Source organism: Acipenser ruthenus, chromosome 1 (genome assembly GCF_902713425.1).
Source record: "Acipenser ruthenus chromosome 1, fAciRut3.2 maternal haplotype, whole genome shotgun sequence".
In the NCBI taxonomy this organism is placed as follows: domain Eukaryota; kingdom Metazoa; phylum Chordata; class Actinopteri; order Acipenseriformes; family Acipenseridae; genus Acipenser; species Acipenser ruthenus.
Genome location: NC_081189.1, coordinates 2,042,266 through 2,066,529, shown reverse-complemented (window position 1 = coordinate 2,066,529; position 24,264 = coordinate 2,042,266). Strand labels below are relative to the sequence as shown.

Genomic DNA, 24,264 nt, shown 5'->3' with positions numbered 1-24,264 from the left:
TACTTTGTGGTGAAGACGCGCGCTTGTGGTGTGCGTGGTCGCCGGTTCCAGCCTCTGTTCTGTTTTATTGGCTTTAGGCTAACATTATATATATATATATATATATATATATATATATATATATATATATATATATATATATATATATATATATTAGAAAGTACGTTTCCCACATCAATGAGATGGTGCGTTGATGTGGTGACCTCCCTTTCTAATCACCCTGTATACACCTCTGCACTGTAACACATTTTCAGTGTATGTGTTAGTAATTTACTTTTAAAACACGGGCTGATTCAAACTCACACCCTGTCAATTAAACGAGCAGGTCAACACAGTATAAACAGCAGCACATCACAGTGATACTCAGTGAATGCCCTCGGCAAGCCAGTAAACAGTATACCACTTTTTAAGGCGTACCACAAAATAACACCACACCTTTATCTGATAATTAAGGACGAGGGATAGGATGTTTGTTTTTAGACCTAATGTATACTGAGCTTGATTTACAGCAGCTCCCGCATATGCCTCAAGTTCTCCTCTGCTTGGGACCAGAGTTCCGGTCCTTATTGTTGGTGTAGGTAGCTGCATGCTATGGAGGGCCACCCTGGTCGAAACCGTGTTATTTACACCTTTCAGATATTTACTGCACATTCTAATTTGACTTTAGTACGTGTTGTAATTCTAATTATTACACATACTAATTTGACCAATCAGGTTACTGAAAATGAAATGAGAACCAATGAATTTAAAGAAAATATTACGTGTAATAAATTATCCAATTAAAAGTCGCCTTACATCTGCAATTCGTGGCGGTATATGGATTCGCTCTAGTGAAAGATGGATAGACCCGGACCCTATGAGTTGTGAAGAAAAAATTGTAATTTTCTTTCTCACAGATGTCACATCCTAAAACATATCGTTACAGTACACTACAATGTATATGGAGTTCTTTTTTTCAATGATTGTGTTAGCTATAAGTAGCCTATGCCATTTACAATATTATTGTTCAAGTCAAAAGTTTAGGTAATCCTGGCGTTGGTTATGGAAGAATACACTGAAAAATACAGTTAGCTTGAAAATATTAGTAATCCTAGCCTCCTCCCTGTTACATGTGAGGCATTACCAGACAGGCCAGCCTGGTTTTTTACCCATCCTTGGTGCCTTCAAGTCATAGTTATGAAACAAATATGGTATCTATATTTAATATCTACATCTGATATGGAATATGGTATTCAAAGATCTAGACAGAGCTGAAACACAAAACCCCAAATCCACAGGCATAATATAGGCTTATATTGTTCATGACGGCACTGTGAAATGTCACAAGCTGTGACTGCATGATCGCAGGACAATGGGTCTGCAGGATGGGGATTTTGTCTTTATGTTTGTGGGTGTCATTCTTATTAAAGAAACACATCATGCATTACTCATGCTACTTCACCAAACCATCTTGCACAGGCTCAAAAGAAATAAAATGAACCTGTGCCCTTCCTACAAAGACACAATGAAGGTATTAGCTAATTAGCACCACCCTCTGGGCCACACCCACATTACAACGAGAACAGGGGAGACCTGATAGGGGAAAAACATACAGTGTATTATTAGCTTTGTTATTAAATAATTACTATATCTATACTTTACTATATTTTCCAGTAAATCATGTTTAAGAGCCTGTGGCGGAGTGGTTTGTAGTGCACAGGTGAAGAGGTGATGCAGTGTTTAATAACAACAATGTTCCAATGGTGAAAACAAAGCTTTATTTGTTGCTTTAAGTAACAGCGATGTGTAAAGCCAGTCAAAACCACGGGGATCAGTTCTGAAATAATAATAGCGACAGCTCCCAGATTTAGTCTTCTATGAATGATAAGGGTGACAGTTAATAGACAGACAGATACAACACGACAAAAACTCACGGTTACTTTCGGCTTTTACCGTCCTTTACAGGTCTTTCACAACCATAACAAAGGAACAGGCTGTTCCTTTGACACTGGTCTATAGGTAACCAGTGTCTGAGGCAGATGGGTAAGTGTTTCTGCTTCAAGTAATTTTAAATTAACTACATTAGTAACATTGTAAGGTGGTGTTTCAATTAGGTGAGGTAGTGTGTGATTAGTACCAGGTGAGTGTGGTTAAATTGAATAGAGGTTGATTGCTATTTGATTGGTTTCCACACAGTTTAGTTTTTTTGTCCCACCTAGTTGTTATATTAGTCAGGCAGGCTATTTTGTGCGCCAGCACGAAGCACCAGCCAACTGAAGAGCCGGGAGTCTAGCTGTGGGAGTCCAGCGTGGGGAGGTCTGCGCCGAGATGCTGTTGGAATAGATCCGAACCTAGCAGCGCTCTGGAAGAAGCCATCTACTAGTCAGGTCTGTACCCTCCCCCCGCCCCCCCACTGCTCACACTCCCACTGTGCCTATTTGTCTCGCCTGTCCTGCTATGACTGTCTCTCACATCCCTGTTCTGTCCTCTCACTCTCGTCTTCTGCCCTCTCTCTGCCGCTGCTCCTCCAACCCCTTTAACCTCATCCCTCTGCCTCTCCCCCCCCCCCCCCCACCCTCTCTCCCCTTGCACTCTCTCTGGTGCACTCTGGAACCGTCACTCTTCTGCTAACAAAGCAGATTTCATCTCTGCCTTTGCCTCCCACCTCTCTCTCGATTTCCTTGCTCTCACTGAAACCTGGCTGTCCCCTGATAACACTGTAACTCCTGCCGCCCTGTCCTCTCTCTACGTCCTGTCCCATACCCCGCGTCTCACTGGGCGGGGAGGTGGGACTGGTCTTCTCCTCTCTCCCTCCTTACTCTATTCTGTCCCCTCCGACCTCTCCTCACTGTCTGTTAACACCTTTGAATTTCATGCTGTCCATCTAACCTCTCCCTGTCAACTCCTGCTAATTGTACTGTACCGTCCCCCTGGACCTCTCACTCACACTCTCTATCTACCCCAACTGTCCTGTTAGGTGATTTCAATGTCCATCTCTCCAACCCCAGCCACTCTGCTGGATTCCTTCCTCTCCTTCACTCCTTCGACTTCTGTCTCTCTCCATCCCCACCTACCCACAAAGCTGGCCGTCAACTGGACCTCACCTTCTCCAGGGCCTGCTGCCCCTCCACCCTCTCTGTCACCCCCTGATCACTATTTCATCTCTTTTTCTCTGTCTCTCCCCTCTCTCCCTGCTCCTCCTACCCCCACTGCCACCACTCGCCGTAACCTCCGCTCTCTCTCCACCTCTGTCCTTGCCTCCACCGCTCTCTCTCACCTCCCTCCTATCGACTCCTTCTCCCAACTCTCTGTAGACTCTGCTACCTCCACCCTCTTCTCCTCCCTCACCTCCTCCCTCGACTCCCTCTGTCCCCTCACCCCTCCCCTCCCCAACCCTGGCTCTCCTCTGTGCTCCGCTCAGCAAGAACCACACTGCGATCTGCTGAAAAGAAATGGAAGAGAACCAAACTCCCTGCTACCCTAGACCTCTACCGCTCTCTCCCTCCTCCTCCTCTACTCTCTCCTCTGCTAAATGTTCTTATTTCCAATCTATAATCCAAGCCTCCACTAACAACCCACGTAAACTATTCTCTACCTTCTCCTCCCTCCTAAACCCTCCCCCTCCTCCTCCCTCCTCTATCTCCTCTGATGACTTTGCCTTTCTTCTCTTCTAAAATCTCAGATATCCATAAACTCTTTAACACCTCTCCCTCCCCCCCACCCCCTCTCGCTCCATCCTCTACACCCACTGCATCCCCTACTAACTCACCCTCCTTCTCCACCTTCTCTCCCCTCTCAGACTCTGACCTCTCCTCCCTGCTCTAGGGTCACAAACCCACCACGTGTGCCCTGGACCCCATCCCCACTCACCTCTTTCAAGCTGCTGCTCCTGCTCTACTTCCCTTCATCTCCTCCCTTCTCAACACCTCTCTCCTTTCTGGTCTCTTTCCCTCTGCCATCAAACAAGCCTCTATCACTCCCTCAAGCCTCAAAAACCTACCCTCGATCCCACCTCCCTCCAGAGCTACCGTCCTGTCTCCCTCCTACCCTTCCTCTCCAAAACCCTCGAGCGGGCTGTACACTGCTTTCCTGTCCAACCACTCTCTACTCGACCCTCTCCAATCTGGCTTCCACTCTGCTCACTCCACTGAAACTGCCCTCCTGTCTGTCACTAACTTGCTAAACTCTGCCCGAGCTGCCTCTCTCTCCTCTGTCCTAATTCTCCTCAACCTCTCTGCTGCCTTTGATACTGTCGATCACTCTATTCTACTATCCTCTCTCAAAGACTGACCCTTGGGGGACTCCTGTTGAGAGAGGGCGAGGTGTGGAGGTTGCTCCACGCCAGGTTACCTGGTAAGTGACGTTGGAGAGGTAGGAGGAGAACCAGGCCAGAACAGTGCCAGAGATTCCCATGTCCTCTCCTGTTCTCTCTCTACACCCACTCCCTGGGCCCCCTCATCGCAGCCTATGGGTTCTCATACTATTTCTATGCTGATGATACTCAGATTTTCCTCTCCTTCCCCACCTCTGACTCCACCATCTCCTCCCGTATCTCTACCTGCTATCTCCTCCTGGATGCACTTGCATCACCTCAAACTCAACCTCTCTAAATCTGACCTCCTTTTCTTTCCCTCCTCCCCCTCCTCTGATCTCTCTATCTCCATTCCTCTGGAATATACCACACTCTCTCCCTCCTCCTCAGCTAAGAACCTCGGAGTCACCCTGGACCCCTGCCTCTCTTATTCCCAGCACATCTCCACTCTGGCACGCACTTGCCAATTCTTCCTGAGCAACATATGAAGAATCTGACCCTTCCTCACCAGCTACGCCACCCAGCTTCTGGTCCAGGCTCTGGTACTCTCCCACCTAGACTACTGCAACTCCTTCCTGGCTGGCCTCCCTGCATCCGCCACCTGTCCACTCCAGCTCATCCAGAACTCTGCTGCTTGCCTGGTGTTCTCTCTGCCTTTCTTCTCCCACGCAACTCTACTGCTCCGCTCACTCCACTGGCTCCTGATCACCGCTCGCATCCAGGTCAAGACTCTTGTACTCGCCTACAGATGCCTTGACCAGACTGCACCCAGCTACCTACAGACCCTCATCTCTCCCTACACCCCCACGCGACCTCTCCGCTCCTTCTGCACTAGAAGACTGGCTGTACCTCCTCTACGCTCCTCTGCCTCCAGAGCCCGCTCCTTCTCCACCCTCGCCCTGCAGTGGTGGAATGACCTTCCTACAGATGTCAGGACTGCCCAGTCCCTGACCACCTTCCGACGCCTCCTCAAGACTCACCTCTTCAGACAGCACCTGTAGAACTCCTCTTTTCCCTCTGGACACTTTATCAATCTTCCTTAATGCGCTTTACTTGCTCTTATCTGCTCCCGATTTTATTGCATTTAATCCTGTACTTTAGAATACTGTAATCTGTCACAAGTGTTATTTAATCTGTAGTATTTTGTATTTAATTATATCCTGTTGTAACTATCACTGACACTGTTATCTGCTCCATTATTGAATCGTATTTTGTCATACTTGTACTTGCTCTAACCAAAGTCATTGTATTTTATCTTGCTCTTAATTGTATTAATAGTTGTACTGTGATTCTTGAAATGTATTTTTGTTTACGACTGTAAATCGCCCTGGATAAGGGCGTCTGCTAAGAAATAAATAATAATAATAATAATAACAATAACAGATCACTCGGCCACATCCCCTGATATACCTTCAGTCACGCCCGCTTTGGTAGTGAGTGCAATCACGTCTCCTCCAATCCATGACTGACACATCGCCTACCGCAGTAAGGCACCGACGTCTAGTATTGTGGCTTCGCCTCCTTTTTGGATGGCCGACTTCCGACTGGCCCTGGAATGAACTGTCAAACCATCCAGTCCGGGGCACACTGTTCCTGTTACACAGCGTCCTCACAGGTCAGGAGGGAGATTGTTGACTAGGATTCATTCTGAATCAAGTCAGTCAAAAAGCATGGCTTCCAACACTGTTTTGATGTTTGCTGTATCAAAACCTACCCTTTTCAGACCTATAAAATGAATAGATGTGCCTGGCGGAGACATTGTTAACAACTACTAGTTGAAATATGTTTGTTCCAATGTGTTTCTTTCAAAACTGCACATGTGAGATCTATATAGCAAAGATTTACGGAATGAAATTGTTTAAAACCCAATGCCATTGATAACCCCGCTGGTCACAAATATTACCGCTCAAAAGCTTAGGCAGCCCTGATGTTGATTATGGAAGCTTATACTGAAAAACACACTCAAAAACACAGTTAGCTTGAAAATATATTTATTTCCGTTGCAATTAGCTCCATGTAGAAAGAAGCCCCCTTGCAAGCAAGTTCAATAGCTATGAAATGGTTGTACAGTTTCTTACAAAAACATGCAATTCCTAAGACAATACTGTTGTCGATGTGATCAGAGAGCAACAGCAACCATGCGTGGACAGACGTGACAACGAGGAAAACCAGAATAAAACAAAGAGAAAGAATATATTACATTAATAATAAAAACATTTACAGTGAACATTCTTTTTATAAACAACAGTAGCAATAGTGTTATCTAATAGAATTAACTCATTTTGCTTCATAAATTCGAATGAAACCTGCTGAATACCGCTTTGTAGTTTTCCATATACTTAATGAAAAATGGACAAAAATTATAAAATGTGACATTTTGAAATGTAACATGAAATACTGTACTACTATTATGGCTTCCGGTAGACTTTTGCAATAACATTTTGTAGTTTCTTTGAAAACATGATGTTAAATAAAATATCTAAATGATGTTCATATAGTTTTTATAAGCAGTAGCTGTTAACCCTTTAAATTCCAGACACAAAAGGGCACGGGATCTTCTGATTAAGGAAGCGGGATGGCTTATTTGTTTGTAGACCTAACGTGACCTTGATTTATAGCAGCTTCCATATATGCTTCAAGTTCTCATCTGCTTGTGGGTTTCATGCCTTACTGCTGGTGTTGGGAGCTGCATGCTCATCTTTGCCTGCCATATTTTAACATCATCTTCAGGCTTGAACAATACCAGCAGCGGAGCAACTAATCTGAGGAGCAGAAGTCACGACAGTGCTGTTGTTAAGAGCGCTACTTTCTGGGGGGTATGCCATTCGGGTGTAAAAAAGCTAGTATTTTTCTTCCTCCTAGATGGTGCATCTTAAAATATATTGTTAAAGTAAACTTTTTCATTTAATTCATGAAACAGAGAAGCATTTTCTTCCCCCTACAATTCATCGTTTGCAAACTGCCTCTGGTGCGATCTGGCCCAAATCAGCCCCTGGGGGTAGATTCAGATTGCGACACAAGCTCCTGGTCTGGTGTCCTCATCAGAAATCCACTGTCACAAACTGGTAACCCATGGGCACTTTGGCTGACAGTTTCAAAGAAAGGCCAAGGACAGGGCCTGGAGACTGGATTACACTCCCACTCTTTCCAAGGGTTTCTCCCTGGCAGAGTTAAGGGTACCTGTAGGGGGTGGGGGTTGCCAGCTAAATGGAAGAACAGAGGACCCCAGTCTCCATTGCAGTCCACCCTACATTTCCAAACTCTTAATTCATCACAGAATACATAGAAACACAGTTAGATCATGCAATTGGAATGAGTTCAGTGCAGTACATACATACATACTTAAAATAAAAAATCAAATAACGCTTTGCAGCAAACCTGTGAAAGACACAGAGTTAATATTAAAAGCAAACTTAAAAAGATAAAAAATGTGCTTAAATTGAGGATGCATACAAAAAAAAAATCAAAAAAGTTCAATATATAACCTCAGCACTAGCCGGTGCACTCCCCACTTTTTTTATATTTTCTGTGAGCACTTAGTAAGTAATGACAGGTCCATCATATAATACCTGCAATGGAAAAAGCAGAAATCGAAAACAAAAACATTGAATTCAAACAGTTCTAGTCTGCTGTTTACTTAAAATTGTTAAAAGCAAGGTTTACTACTAAAACTACACTCTGGCGCAAAAATGACATGCCTTGAAAGATAAGCTGTTATTACTTTTAATTAAAAGCTTGCACGCAACAACAGCACATCCTTAGAATGTGAGGGGTAATTAACTGTAATAGCTTTTCTACTGCTAGGAATGCTGGCATTCACTTTTCCTCTCAACTGTACCAACACATAATAGACGAAAACAAAATTACATAATTCACTGTATAAATTCACTTTGAGTTCCAAAGCTATAGCAGTGCTTGCAGAGGGAACTCCTAATAACCTCCTGCTTCTGCAAGTAGCAGCAGCAGAAAGTCTGGTGATCAGAGAGAGACTTAGGGGCAAGCTAGGGTTAAAGTGGGAAAGAGGGCTGTGTCCTGCACAAATACAACTATATAAGGAGAATGCTGAGAAAAAAAACAGTCAACAATGTCTGCTTTCAGGTGAAGATAGTATCCAATTGATAATGATCGTATGATAGCTTTAAGACTTTATAAGCAAAGCAGATTTAAAAAAAAAAACATTGAATTACACACATTGGTAAGCCACTGAAACCACTAACAACCAGCACAGGGCTTCAGAAAGAGCTGTGTTCTGTGTACCACCTGCAATAACCACAAGTTCCACAAGGGGGCAGTGTACAGGCTCAATAGAAGCCCTTTTTGTCTGGGCAGCTTTGAAATGTGACCCCCTCCCCCAATCCCCTGTCCTTTTCTACAGGGTTTCCACATAGCTGGATGGAAAGAGACCCTGCTGGCCGTCTTCGCTGCAGCCACGCCACCACCCCTGGTCCACCATCTCCACAGCACTGATGATGTCACCAGGTTCAAATGACAGCTCAGAGTCATCTTCTGCAGGGAGAATAGAAGAGCGACATACAGATACGCTGGGTTTGATTGTGTGTGTGTGTGTATAGATATATATATATATTTAAGATGGCGAAGGCTGGGTGTGGACCTCATGACAAGCTGACAGATAATAAGTAGTATGTCAGTAGCATCCACCCCCCATTGCCATGGTTTTAAATTTAAAGCCTGAGAAACTAGTATGAAGAACAAGGTGTAGACCTCACAACTCTCTACTATACTGGACCATGTGGCACACAACTGTATCAGTACTTGCATCATCTTGTACTTGCACTGAACTGCTCCACATTTTGCTGTATTCTACTGCTGCTCGCAATCATAATTATACTTTCTCTATCTGTATCTGATACTTTGTAACAACTGTAAGTCGCCCTGGATAAGGGCGTCTACTAAGAACTAAATATTTAATAATAATAATAATAATAATAATAATAATAATAATAATAATAATAATAATAATAATAATAATATTACAGAATAGTATAGAATACGCATTAGCAATGGAAAGTTTACCCACAATTTGATTAGCAATTCTCCAGGATAAGTGTAAGTGCAACATACAGACAGATGGATGAACTGCCAGACAGACAGACAGACAGACAGCATCATATATCTACAGCACTGTATATCTCAAACACTTGTGCTGAATAATGTTACTACCTAGCGTCACGGCAACTGATAAGCGGTTCCAGATGTAAGAAAAATGTAAGTGTGGCATAGTGATGGACAGATGTAGGGACAGACAGACACCCCTGTATGTATGACCGCTCCGCTACACCCCGTTTGCAGGGGATGAAATCAGCAGCTTTATCTATGAAGGATATCCTACAAACTGCCTTCAAAAAAGAAGCGATGTTAAAGCCAGCTTGCCAGCCAAGTACAATACTACAGAAAAACATGTATTCTATGAAAGGCCTGTTGAAAACTATTGAATCTCTAAACTTTCCATCATTACATAATAACTGACACTTCAAGTATTTCCAAAATCACAAGAAAGGTGTTACAGACACTAAGAGTGTTTTACATGTACGCCCGTATTACTGGTGCAATGAGTGTGCAAATAATTTAAAATGAGCTCACAAAGAACCGGCCATACAATGTCAATAAAAAGGGAGGTGCAATTCAGATGAAAACACTAACATCTGGGATAACTGAAATAAGCTAAGCCATGGCTCTGAAGCAGAGTGATCCTTTAAGAGATGACCAGACACAATTGTGGGATCAATGATCAGGGATCGATGATACAGCTACAAAAGCGTTACATCAGCCTGTAGAATTAACTCATTTTGCTTCATAAAGTCGAATGAAACCTGCTGAATAATGTTACGTTAACATATTGAATTACATACTGCTTTGTAGACCTGCCACAGGTCAGGTATTCACTGAGCGTTTTATGTCAGAATTGCCGATAGGCCCCTCCGGGGAGTGACGTCCTCGGTCCCGCCTACCGAGGGAATAAGTAGTCACTCCAGAGACCACTTTCTATTTTGCTTCTCACAATCAGGTAGGTATAACTAACCTCTCCAGTTGCGTGACTGAGTCTTTGTAAAAGAGCTCTCACTTTGAGTTTTTTTGTTAGTTCCCCTGCAATTTATTGCTGGAAGTCGGTTTGCCACTTCCCCGGAAAGGGGAAACTCGGCTTCCGTTAAAAAAAAAATATCTTTCTTTGACCAGCCTACATCGCTTGCCGACTGTAGTCTGCTTTTTCTAACCGTACAGCATCTACTGTCCGTGTGTTTTTTCCTTTGCTTTTTGCAGCTAAAAAAAAAATAATTAATAAAAGAGAGAAAAGAGAGACACATATTCCTCCACCGGGACCTGGCTGCCACACCCGCTGTTGAGTTGATGCCACTGGGCTGACTCGGCACGCCCACTCGGTGTGCGCGGCCTACGTGTGCTTCCACTGGGTTGGATTCCAGCACATTGTAGAGTGGACTCCACGCATACACTGACCCACCCACCTCGGTGTACTGGGTCTTTAAAAAAAAATATCTGTGTATACTGTCTGTCGGCTGTGCTCCACACTGCTGCAAGCTATGCGCTGCCCCGGTTGTGTGACTGCACGCGGTCCAGACTAGACACCCAGCCCAGTAACCTTGGTGTTTACATCCCTGGTGCTTGGTGCCTCGGTGCCTGCTGCAAGGCCAGCCCTGGGAGATCCCGCTGCGTATGGATCTCCTCAGTCAGGTGAGAGTCACTCTCTGGAACCCAGAACCGGGCAGACTCCAACTGTGGGTCTGGCCCCTGAATGGTACCACCTGTCCGCCTTAGGGTTCTCAGACACAGTTGTCAGTACACTGCAGAATGCTAGGGCCCCCTCCACAAGGTCATGTACGCCGATAAGTGGAGGTATTTCCAAAATTGGTGTATGTCCAGAGGTCATGACCCCATTTATTGCCCTATAGCAATCATTTTACAGTTTCTGCAAGACTTGCTAGAGGAGGGTAGATCCCCCTCTATGCTGAAAGTGTACCTAGCAGCCGTATCTGCATGCCATGTCCCCACTGACTCAGTGTCCTGGACGCTCACGTCTTCCCCGCGTGGAGTCTGGACGTGGTATTGGGGGCGCTCACTAAGGCCCCGTTTGAGACTATACATTCCATAGAGTTGAAATATCTCTCTATGAAGACAGCCTTTTTGTTAGCCATCACCTCTGCTAAGCGGGTAAGTGAGCTACAGGCTCTGTAGGTGCACGGTTCCTGTATGCGTGTTTGGGATGATGGAAACACGGTGTCATTACACACAAACCCCGCTTTCCTCCCTAAAGTGGTTACGGCTTTCCACTTGAATCAATCCGTGGAACTAGAGGCTTTCCATCCCCATCATTTTTCTTCGGAGGAGATTGAAATTCCCCATGTTATGTGGATAGGACAAGAGCGCTGCGTCAGTCTGACCAGCTCTTCGTCTGTCATGACCCTGGGTCAAGCTCTCTCGAAGCAGCGGCTGTCTCACTGGATTGTGGACACAGTTTCGACTGCATATACCAATGCCGGCCTTCCTGCTCTACCAGAGGAGTGGCTATGTCATGGGCCCTCTTTAGAGGAGCGTCATTGACCGATATTTGCACTGCGGCTAGCTGAGCTACCCCACCTACATTCACCAGGTTCTACCGATTTAATGTGGTAGATCCCTCTATGCCTTCATTAGGCACAAGAGTCCTCGAGGTTGCACGCTCACACCACAAACATTAGTTTGGTGGTAGCGAGATGTCCCTGATCTGCTGTCTCTGCTCATGCTTCCTTACGATGACTTTGATATACTTTCCCAAAAGTATTGGTTGTTGGTCGTCTTCTCTTTCAGGGAACCGGGGTTACATCCGTAACCAATTGTTTTCCATATACTTAATGAAAAACGGACAAACGTTCAAACAACTTTGAAATCTAACATGAAATACTGTACTACTATTATGGCTTCTGGTAGACTTTTGTGATATCATTGTATAGTTTCTTTGATTACATGATGTGAAATAAAAAATTTCAGTTGTGTTCTGTGAACAGGCTGGCTTGTGGTGACGTCAGGCCAGGAAGTGACTCGACACCCAGGACTGCGTGGTAAGCGCTGCTGCGCGTTTTATTAATAAATACAAAGTTTAAACAAAGCAAAACACATAACAAAAACAAATGGCACGTTGGCCAAAACAGACAAAACACACACTGAACAAGAGACACGGGAACGAATTTCAAACTGGGGGTGCTGGAAATGAAAGGGGGAGGCACCTTCTGGCAATATTTAAATACATACAAAATCGCCGCTTTTGTGCATTTCACTATCAAAATATGCACAGACCAAGTGAGTTTCATAAGGAATAAGACACAGCGGCACAAAGTTAAAAAATAGAAACACGAGTCTAAAAATGTACATTTTATGTAAGATTCAAAGCAACAAGACAACGTATTAACTATGTTGCAAATCAGAGGTTACATAAATAAAATGCAATGACATACTAAACACATTGCCTAGATGTCTTTTTAAAATAGCAAAATACAAATAAAATACATTCTATAATCTTCGGCACTAAAATGCTTTCATTCTATTTGACACGTTTAATAGGTCTATTCACAAACTGAACAGTTGTATAAATTGTAGTATATTATTTGCAATTATTATGTAGCCTGTTCAAAAACGACAAGCATTTAAATGTTTGCAACAACTATATATAAAAACAATATCCTGAAAGCTTACATTTTGTTTTTGGACATACTTTTAAAATCAGTACTGGAATGAGACAGCTGTGTCATGTCGGAAATAAAACATCCTTAACTGTGCATAACATAGTTAGCTATAGAAAGTAAAGTATTCAAATCATCAAGCACATAAACATTAGGTCTATAAATGGTGCTGGTCCCTACTGTAACACAGACAAGACTTGAAATCATGCTGCAGACACCTGCTAATCGGGAAAGTTCTGCCTTTACAATTTAAGTTCGTTCTACACTAGACGCATTGGGAAACAAAGTTATCATTTTAAAGGCTAGTACGAAAGTAGTGCTGTTTAGAGGCATTTTGTAGCAACTATTATAAATATAGGGTTGGTAGATTTTGACATTTATTTCTGTTCTCTCTACCTGTCTTCAAAGCTGTAATTAGCATTGTTTAATCATGGGCTGGATTAAATCGACCTCAAATATTTTGTACACTCCTTAATGAAAACTGGTGGCTTTGCTCTCACTGTGAGGAGGAGGTTGTCACTACACACGACTGATTTTGTAACATACAGATATCCTGTCTGGATACACATGGCTTGTTAAACTTAACAAATAACAAACATGTAGAATTAACAAAGAAATGACTTGAACTATCAATTATCTCACGCGTTTGCATTAAAAGGGGCGCTACTTAAATTGCAATCTGGTGATACAGAGCAATAAACCTGACAGAGTGACGAGCTAGTTCAGCGCGTTGCTTTTTATCTGTGAGCAATTCTGTAGAGTGAAAGAAAGACTGACGTCAATGTCACTGTAAATGGATTTGTTTAGATTTTGTTTTTATTTGAATGATTTGATCTCTTAGTAGTTTCACCCCCCTCTCCTCTCCCCCTTCTATAAACGTCTTGCATCCCTCCCTGCCTTCCTTTATAAACGTCTTCATTTTTTTTTACATTTTGGAACTCTCCCTTTACCTTGCAGCCAATCAGGGTGCATTCAGTCTGTGCTGACTGTTGTAGTATTAATCGTCAATGTAAGTCTGCTTAGGCACACCAGTACACTAAGGGCTTAGCACACCATGACCGGGTTCATTTAGAATGATCCTACTTATTAGTTCCTCGCGAGAATTGCCAGAGACTCTCTATACAGCAAGGATAGTTTACGTGTTTTCAGGGTATCGGCGCAGCAAAAGTAAATCAGCCAAAAGCACCATTTCACTTTATACAATATTAGGTGAAATGTAGAGAAAAAAAAAAAATCATTACCTCTCATACAGTAAGAGAAATAAGTCGCCAATGTAAGGTAAAAATGTGCTGCTTCTTTTTGTCCCGTTTTTTTGCAGATTTTTGCAGACCCCAGGCACGTTTATCCACGCACATGTATTTTACAGGACATCCGGGACAATTAACTTGTTTTGTCAACCTGGAAATATACTAGGGAACGCATTTATTGTGACGTCTCTATTAAATGATTTATTTCTGTTTTAAAATTGAACATTTGCCTGCAAAAAATATCTTTTTTTATATAATATAAATATAAAAAAAGGTCTGGCAAGCGTGTTGTGTTATACTGTCATCAGTGCTACATGATTAGTTGAGAAAACAAGCAGTATTTTGAAAGATGAAGTCAGCCAGCTGAGAATTGTCGGACTTTGTTATTTTTTTTACATTTTTGCTGCTAGGTCAGGACACATTTGTAAAGGAAACACTGTCTCTCGAATGACAGTGCCTGGTGCTGATATTATCAGTGATAGGTTGAAACAACGAACGCCTGCACGCACACAGCAATACTAATTGCTTGAAACAGTTGATTCATGACTTTCTTGCAGGCAATGCAAATGCTCATTCATAAACTAAAGTTAACGAGAAAAGTTGTCGGTGCGGCCGCACACCCCAGCACCCCCACCTCCCGCATCCCTGCACTGAACAAACACTAAAGACAATAAGTATTGCGCTGGTATTAAGCCAGCACGAGTAGCAATTGTTGTTATTCTTTTTAGTTTCTCTGTACTCACGTTCCGCCTCTGAACAACCAAACCCGACCAGCCAAAGCTGCGGGCCTCTACACACGGGACCGTTTCCAAACTAGCAACACACCTATCCATCTGGAGATGGTCACACTCCACACGTGTCCAGTACGGATGAGGAAGTTCAAACCCACCCACGCCGCAAAACAACCGACAACAAAAGAGCGTGTTTCCACATACAAAACAGCAAATTCAAACAATAACAACACAACAAATACAAACACAAAACAACACAAAACATGAAACACACACACAGGGGTGGGGAGCACCCCGTCACAGTCCAAATAGTTTAAATGATGTCTCAATCCTAAAATTCTAGGCAATGCAAAACGTTTGCCCACAGCTGTACAGAACAAGAGTGTCAGTGAGTTGTAAAACAGCAAAGTGGAAACAAAGTGACCCTTTGGTTATGACACGGATTGATTATTGCAATGCTCTTTTCATTGTCCAATGTATCAGTAGATTGCAGCTTGTTCAGAACTTGTATGTTAACCAAAGTGAGGGCTGGACACACACAGCACCCTGTTTTACTATCCCTTCATTGTCTCCCAGTGAAATTCAAGGTCTCTCTCCTGCCTATATTTCAGAGCTGCTCATTCCATGTCCCGAGCAATCCCTGCTGATTATAGATCTTGGTTTACTGGTGGAGCACAGCGCTACACTCTCTAACTCTCCTGTGGTTGTGTGACACGGTTTATGAAGCTCTGCTAGTGTAACACAGGTTATAAAATGAAGGACCCAGTTTTATGTGCTTGTTTTATGTACTGTTATTGATGTAGTAACCTTTAAGTAAAAGAAAATTGGGTAAACTTGACTTTACTGAGATGTGGGCGTGTGTTTTATTGTCACCTCAAGCTGCCTGGAGTGGTTCAGCACCCCTGAGTGAGGAATGCACGCATTAAACTGCTAGATTTATTCTTTATTAAAACCCTACAATTAGGAGTTCTCATTTAGATTTGGATGTGTGGCAATCATAAGAGGAACCTGCTTGGCAACAAACAGCCCTGCTTTAATAAATGCACATATGTGCTGTGAAGACAGCTCGAGGGAATTTAATGTATTCAGTCTAGAACAAAACAGACATTATCTATCTTTTGAAAGAGGTCAAACACCTGTTCATTTTACAAAACTAGAGCCTAACAACTGAGTAATATAACAACCAAGTTCCTCAAGGTGTTTGAAACATTAACAAGATTAATAAGAAATGTGAGGAATTCGGGATGATTAATGAATGACAAAAACACAGCATCAGCAAGGGCACATCACTTATACAAGTGTAGCATATTCAACACATAGCAAAGAGTGAGTGCATGGTAAAGCATAGGGAAGCATTGTAAAACACAGAGAGGTCTGGTAAAGCATAGGGAAGCATTGTAAAACACAGAGAGGTACGGTAAAGCATAGGGAAGCATTGTAAAACACAGAGAGGTCTGGTAAAGCATAGGGAAGCATTGTAAAGCACAGAGAGGTCTGGTAAAGCACAGGGAAGCATTGTAAAGCACAGAGAGGTCTGGTAAAGCATAGGGAAGCATTGTAAAACACAGAGAGGTCTGGTAAAGCATAGGGAAGCATTGTAAAGCACAGAGAGGTCTGGTAAAGCACAGGGAAGCATTGTAAAGCACAGAGAGGTCTGGTAAAGCACAGGGAAGCATTGTAAAGCACAGAGAGGTCTGGTAAAGCATAGGGAAGCATTGTAAAGCACAGAGAGGGCTGGTAAAGCATAGGGAAGCATTGTAAAGCACAGAGAGGGCTGGTAAAGCATAGGGAAGCATTGTAAAGCACAGAGAGGGCTGGTAAAGCATAGGGAAGCATTGTAAAGCACAGAGAGGTCTGGTAAAGCATAGGGAAGCATTGTAAAGCACAGAGAGGGCTGGTAAAGCATAGGGAAGCATTGTAAAGCACAGAGAGGGCTGGTAAAGCATAGGGAAGCATTGTAAAGCACAGAGAGGGCTGGTAAAGCATAGGGAAGCATTGTAAAGCACAGAGAGGTCTGGTAAAGCATAGGGAAGCATTGTAAAGCACAGAGAGGTCTGGTAAAGCATAGGGAAGCATTGTAAAGCACAGAGAGGCATGATAAAGCATAGGGAAGCATTGTAAAGCACAGAGAGGTCTGGTAAAGCATAGGGAAGCATTGTAAAGCACAGAGAGGTCTGGTAAAGCATAGGGAAGCATTGTAAAGCACAGAGAGGTCTGGTAAAGCATAGGGAAGCATTGTAAAGCACAGAGAGGCATGGTAAAGAATAGTACAACATAAAAAAAACTCGGCAAACCAGGGTAAACCATGATACATGCACATTATAATCATAGGGAAAGCATGGTGGAAAAAAACAGCAGAATTGCCTGGCAAATTTACTGTGGTCAATTTTACTAAAGGATCCCCAGCCACTGTCTCCTGTATTGTGCAGTAGCACCCTCTAGTGGGTGATTCTGGCACTCACCAGCCTGATAGTGATACAGTGCCCGCACAGACATCTCTCTCTCTGGCTCCTTGGAATGCTGTGGAATCACACAGAGAAAAAGAGGAAGGTTAGACTACACAGTACTGCACTGCCTGGGAAGAAACAGAGTAACTACACTCAGCGCTTACTCTTCTGGGGAAGCAGGGCTTTACTGTGTTTAAAATGCTCTTCTGGCTTCAGAGAAGTTAATAAATAAATGAATATAACACCACCTGCTTTGCTGCAAGTCTGTATGGTAAAGGCAGAGTAGCACACAGGTGATAACAATAGGTTTCTGCAGAAAATCAACACTGCGTGAATTTTTTGAATGACATTTAAAGGCATGTTTTTCAAACTGTGTTTAAGAACAAATACCTTTCGGTGACATTTTCCTGTTATTTGATTCCCCGTTCTATTTTTCTGCAGTTTGCAATCACTCGGAGTGGTTCTCACATTTACTCCAATATTACGCTTTTTTGTCAGAGTTAAGTTGCAACTTCACTTCAGTTTTACTTGCTTGATATACTGCATACATACATAATGTATATAATGTCAGCTAGACCAGCCAAAGAGCCCCAGCTTCATCTAATGCACCACTGTGTATCACCACAAAAACAAGCAGAAACTGAATCCATACACACAGGGCACTGGATGCCACTTCTCTCACTTCTTGTGAAAGATATATATATATATATATATATATGTATATATTGGAGTAGCAATAAGAACAATTCAGGATGATTGAAAACATCATAAAAAGGTAAGGGGGGTGGGGCTGTAAAATACAAAAGCTGCTTACTGAAATCTTTCACTTACTTTTAAAACCCTTTCATACAATTAATGTTATTATTTTCAAAACCAAGTAGTCTTTAAACTTCTAACTTGTAAATAACAAAAACCGCCGTACTTCCTTTCCATTCACCCTCTCACTCCTCTCTTCCTGCTCTTTGGTTGTGTGGTCAACTTCAATCCCAGCATGCACTGCTCTGCAATGAGCTGACACAGAGACCTGCTTTGGTGCATTTTGGGGACTGTGCTCTTCCATCTGGTGGTTCAGTTCTGTAACCAGGGAAACAGGGATAGCTGTAAACATTCTAGAATGCGTACACAAGACATTCCCTCCCTTAACAGCATGAAAAACACCACCCAAATTGAAGTAGGTACACCATGTTAGGTACTGGAGCTAACCCCTGTGACTCGTTGATTGATCTACTGTGGAATATATGGCTCTAAGAGTATATTTGTGTTTATCTGTGTGTATCTGTGTAGCTGTGTTTATCTGTGTACCTGCTGTGCCATTGTGTTCTACAGATGACTCTCTCTCTCCCTCCTCCTCCTCTGTCTCTCCATCGTCCTCCTCTACCAGACTCATCTCACTTGTCAGCTCCTTCTGTGCTTCTTCTTCCTCTGTTTCTATCATGCCATCTTTATCTGTAAGATGCAACAACCAGAGAACGTGTCAGCTCAGGGTTTTAGTACAAATGCAATTTCTCACACGGACAGCTACAGTACAGTACATAAAGAAGACATTCAAAACTCCCCCTATCAAACTCCTACAATCTGATCATTTAAATAAAATACTACATTGAAGGTAGTTCTAAAAAACCCACAATGGATACTGGGGTAGTGTTAGTAGTTTGAGAAACGGAGTTACGAACGTTAGGAGCAACTAGACGACCAACAGGTTAGCAATTATTTTTAAAAAATTGTTAATGGTTTGTTTATAAATGCTGCCATAATCTTTTCATAAACTATTAAAAATCACTAATTGTAACTATGGCTTAAATAAAATAGCACCTGCCTGTTGAACTGAGCTGCAGTGGAGAGACGGTGCCCACAATGCCAGCAGCAACAGCCTCCCGCTCTGTCTGCTCTGCTGGGTGCATCTCCTTCTCCTCGCTCCACAGCACATCTTCTTCTGTTGAACTGAGCTGCAGTGGAGAGACGGTGCCCACAATGCCAGCAGCAACAGCCTCCCGCTCTGTCTGCTCTGCTGGGTGCATCTCCTTCTCCTCGCTCCACAGCACATCTTCTTCTGTTGAACTGAGCTGCAGTGGAGAGACGGTGCCCACAATGCCAGCAGCAACAGCCTCCTGCTCTGACTGCTCTGCTGGGTGCGTCTCCTTCTCCTCGCTCCTCAGCACATCTTCTGCTGGAGCGAAGGGCTCCCCTACCTTTGTTTCTGCCTCTATGGAGGCTGCTTCACAGGCTGCCGGAGCTTCACAGCCCCACTTGAATCCATTCTCCGTTCTCGGAATGGCCTCACTTTGTGTCTCCAATACAAGGCATGTCTCCGTTTCTGCTGCTGTTTCAGAGGACGTCGGCAGCTCTGGTTCGAGTTCCGCTGCCTCCGAGGGAGCGTTCTCCACTCCAGCGTCTCTCCCGGGTTTCGGTTGGGACTCCACTCCCAGCTCTGTTTCTGTAGTGAGGACTGGGTGTGTGTGCACTTGCGAGGGCCTTGCCTCTGGGTACACCTCAGCTGGTCGCTCTGCCTGCTCTTTGGAGGCGATCTCCACTTTGTAGATCCTCTCAATCTTGAACTCTTCTTCCCCTCTGCAGTCTGTCGCCACTTTTGAGGTTGTGTCCAGTTCTAGAACAGAGAAAACACATTTCAGAATGGCGTGTGTGAGATAGGCAATGATGAAGCAGCAGCAGCAGCAGCGCCTGGTTACTGAGGGAATGCTTACACACGGCATTCAACCCTGGTTGAAGGAGGTGGCAATATAACTGCATGGCTGTAATTCCAGTACAGGTTTAGGGTCCATTGTTTGGGTTGAATTTGTACTGCCTAACAAATTACTGGCCATCTCAGACTGGCTGAAATAACCTTGTGTTGTATAATAGAGAATGGAAGTACACAGCAGCGATGAGCAGTTTAATAGTGTGTCTCGACTGACCTGTGATGTCGGATCCATTCCGTCTGGAGCGGGAATCCTGTACTGGTGCAGCAGCACTGGGCACAGAGACAATTCCCCCTGTAGGAGGAGAGGGGGCAGAGGAAGGGGAGGCCTCAGAGCGGTGAGGGCTGGTCTGGAGAGCAGAGGGAGAGTTGGGGAGTGTCGGGGGCTGGCTATCGGGGGGAGAGAGGGCCTGGGGTGAGGAATGGATGGGACTGAAGGTCGGATTGGCCCTGCCAGGGCTGGAGGGAGATGGGGAACTGGTGTGGCGCAGAGGGTGGGCTCGGAAAGGGCTGGTGGGGCGGAAGAGGGGCGAGGCCGGGGTGGGGCTGCGGGGAGAGGTGGGGGAGTCAGATTTGTTGAATATGAAGGCAGTGTCGGTGAGACTGCGCTGGTACCGTCGGAACGGCTTTCCTGTGAAGAAGACAGAAGGGAGGTTGATAAAGAGTGGTGGTTTCAGACAATCACAAACACAGAGTCAGACCTGGGTACAAACACATCACATGCAGAGAGACAGACATGTACACACAGACAAGCACATAGAGACTCATGGACATGCACACTGAGACAGGCACGAACAGACACACACACACACACACACACACACACAAGCACACACACACACACACAGACAGGCATATACTATATAGACACACACACAGACAGGCGCAGAGACAGATTCACAGTTATTCACACTGGCATATACTGTATAGACAGACGCACAGACAGACACAAATACAGACTCACACACTTTCAGACTCATAGACGCACATAGACTCACATGCACAGACAGATTCACATATAGACTCACAGATACACACACGCACGCACACAAATGCTCGCGCACACACACACACACACATGCTTGTGCACACACACACACACACACACACACACACACACACACACAGAGGCTAGGCTGTGTTTGCTGGCACGCCTGTGCTGACCTGAGTGTGGGGAGCCTGGGCTGGTGGGGGTCCTGGAAGAGGAGGAGAGCTGTCTGAAGAATTCTCTCGGGTTCATGGAGCGCTGAGACACAAGCACTGCTGCCTCCTACAGGACAGGAGGAGAAATTGGCTGTTAAAATGAGCAGTATGAACCCATCACATTCAAAGAGATAATTTGGTCAGTTTTTAGACTTTCTTTTTCTGAGTCTAATTTAATGATTTAAAGAGCAACAGGCCTTAAAAAAAACATGTTTAACTTCTCGATGTTAAACATGAAACAGACAGATTTCAAAATGAAAGTAAAAATGATGATATTTGTTCTTACCTGATTGTGCTCTTGGCTGACTATGTGTCTCATTCACTCACACGGATAACTCACTACTGCTACTAATAAACAGAGCGCCAGTCCTTCCTTACACACACACCCTTAGTAAAATAATCCTGTCCCCACTCTTATAAAAGTTTACCACAGTATATTTGCAAGCTAATTATGCAGTTTCCCCCATGCTTTTCCCAGTTACACTACTTATTTACCATAGCTTTTGGGGCACATATTTCTTCTGTTTTCAAATCCTCTTTCTTCCATTTACGGAAGATTTCCAAAGTTCAACGTTTTCTCTCTCTCACCGATGCTGAGATTCTGATCCATGCATTTGTAACCTCTAGGCCTGGCTATTGTAACTTCCTATTTGCAGGCCTTCAATTCAAAGCAATTGCTAGATTACAAATAGTTCAGAATCCTGACTGGTGTGACACAGTACCAGCACATCACACCAGTCCTGGCTAAGCTTCACTGGCTTCCCATCAAGTACGGAATCTCTTTCACATTACTTCTCCTGACTCATCACTCAGTGGTTCTGGTCCTGCTTACCTCACTGAATTACTTTGCCCTTACCAGCCGGTTCACACCCTTAGCTCCTCCCAGGCTGGCCTGCTGGTTGTTCCTGATGTGAAACGGCTTGGTCTTGGAGGCCGTTCCTTTAGCTACCTGGCTCTGGTGCTTTGGGATGACTCCCCCGCTGACATCAGTCAGTGGATCGGTTTAAAAAAGGTCTTCAGACTTATCTGTTCGGTCTCGCATTTGGTTAAGGCCCTTGAGAAGAGCGTCTCTCGTTGTCCTCTGCTATCTGTTTGCTTTTATAGCCAAATTTGCTTTTCGTGTTTGTGTCCTGATTCTCTGATTGGTTTGTTTATTCCTCTGTTAGATACTGTGTTTTTGTAACAGTGTAAAGCACCTTGCGATGTGCAGGTCTGCTATATAAATCAATATAAATTACTGCTGCTGTTTTTGTTGTTGTTGTTATAGCTGGCAATGGTTATCCAGTTTCATTTTTTTTATTTTTTGTATATACTTTACCACAGCTCCCTGGGCTCAACAAGGCTTCCCTATGCTTTGCCATGCTTTGCTATGCACCACTTCTCTAAGAGCAGCCCTCCCCTGGTAGCTGACTGTGGGAATGATACTCACAGCTGCCATCTCTATAGACTCGCTCCGCCGGAACCGCGCTCTCATCTCCTCCTCGTGCTCCCTCTGCTGCTCCTCCTGGTGGACAAACACAGAACTGCGTGTTGAATTCAGCAGCTTCAGACACCGACTCCAACACAACTTTTATGAAACATCTTAAAACGTTCAGTTTGAATGAAAACTATTTAAAATGAATAAACCAGAACTATGATCTGCTGCACTGCTGCATGATTCTGCTTCAGCCAGAGGTTGGGATTGCTAGGAGATCCTGAACAGTTTACAATGCCTGACTGAGACAGCGCTTTGAACGTTACAGGACGGCTGTCCCAGGCTGCTTTAGAATAGATAGAAGTACGAAACACAAACACAATCTTAAACCAATAAGTCTTTATTAATGTCTTCATTATCCAATACAGACCTTTATGTAAGATTCCACTCAGTTATATTTACAGTACAGTACCCACAGTACATTTGCATGGTATGCAATTCTCCCATGCTTTTTCCATGGGTATACATGGATTGCACATGTTTTTTAATATGCTTTACCATCCCCTTCTGGGCTTTACAGTGTGTACCTTCGCTTTAACATACTTTCACTTTGCTATGCTTTAACTACGGGAAACTTTTCCAACTTGTAGTTCAGGTCCGTTTCCCTGTATTTGCAGGGTAAGTGTGTTGAATAGGTGATGTGACCGGGCAGTACCACGTCAATACCAGTCTGCTGCCGAATGAAGACTATCGTTCTGTGCAATGTGTGTGTCAGATCAATTGCATTGCCATCACTCGTAATGTCTGTTAATGGCTCTGCAAGCCAAGCTTTCTTAAGCGTGATACACAGGGATTAGAATGCGATCCCAATGGAATTTTCTGAGTGCTTCTGGAATTCCCCTGAAACTCATTCAGTGTTTATGTTCTGTAGCAGGAATGGCCTGTGCGGAGGAACGAGGGCAGAGAATCACTGCCTGTCTGTGGTCTGTAATCACCAAGGTGATTCTGTCTGGGGCCTTGGCTCTGGTGTGAACATTTCAAATAAACAGACGAGACTAACCCCAATAAAAATACCTTGGCAGTTATTGTAAACCTCCCTGGCACGTTGTTAAACAAGCCCCAAACGACCGCTAGGCTGGTCCACAGCCTTCAACGAAGCAGGACAGCCTACTGCAAAGGCAAAAACTACTGTACAGACCCTGTGCTGTTTTATGAGAGCAGTAACACCTCATCAGCATGAACTACGCACAGGTCCATCCATATTCCCCCAGACTGACACTCTCAACAACGTGTGCTAAAGAATGTCCTGAGCAAGTCTCATCACAATCAGACAAGCGGCTCCCCACATATATGTACATGGAATATAAGAGAGAGTTATGGGCCGTCTGACAATCAGTCTCCATATGCCTTCAGTAGCTTTTGTTAAAGACTGTCCGCACCCACATTGCAGAATGAGTTCTCTCTCTTCCTGGGCTCCTGATCTCACTCACCCACTTGGATTTTTCTCTTTTCCGTGCCTCTGCCTCCAGCTTGGCTTGCAGTCTCC

General features: G+C 44.0%; 1 protein-coding gene across 1 annotated transcript in view; it reads right to left on the bottom strand.

Moving 5' to 3' along the window:
- Positions 1 to 6,265: 6,265 nt before the first annotated feature.
- LOC117973453 (proteoglycan 4-like) overlaps positions 6,266 to 24,264 on the bottom strand; it is a 22,036-nt gene continuing 4,037 nt past the window's right edge. Inside the window, exons 2-10 of the mRNA XM_059035610.1 lie at positions 24,209 to 24,260; positions 22,734 to 22,808; positions 21,266 to 21,371; positions 20,319 to 20,732; positions 19,223 to 20,011; positions 18,709 to 18,852; positions 18,329 to 18,480; positions 17,422 to 17,479; positions 6,266 to 8,797 (exon numbers count right to left, since the gene is read on the bottom strand). Of these exons, the coding sequence (XP_058891593.1) occupies positions 8,661 to 8,797; positions 17,422 to 17,479; positions 18,329 to 18,480; positions 18,709 to 18,852; positions 19,223 to 20,011; positions 20,319 to 20,732; positions 21,266 to 21,371; positions 22,734 to 22,808; positions 24,209 to 24,260 (1,927 nt within the window). The 3' untranslated portion in view covers positions 6,266 to 8,660. The remainder of the gene's footprint in view (positions 8,798 to 17,421; positions 17,480 to 18,328; positions 18,481 to 18,708; positions 18,853 to 19,222; positions 20,012 to 20,318; positions 20,733 to 21,265; positions 21,372 to 22,733; positions 22,809 to 24,208; positions 24,261 to 24,264) is intronic.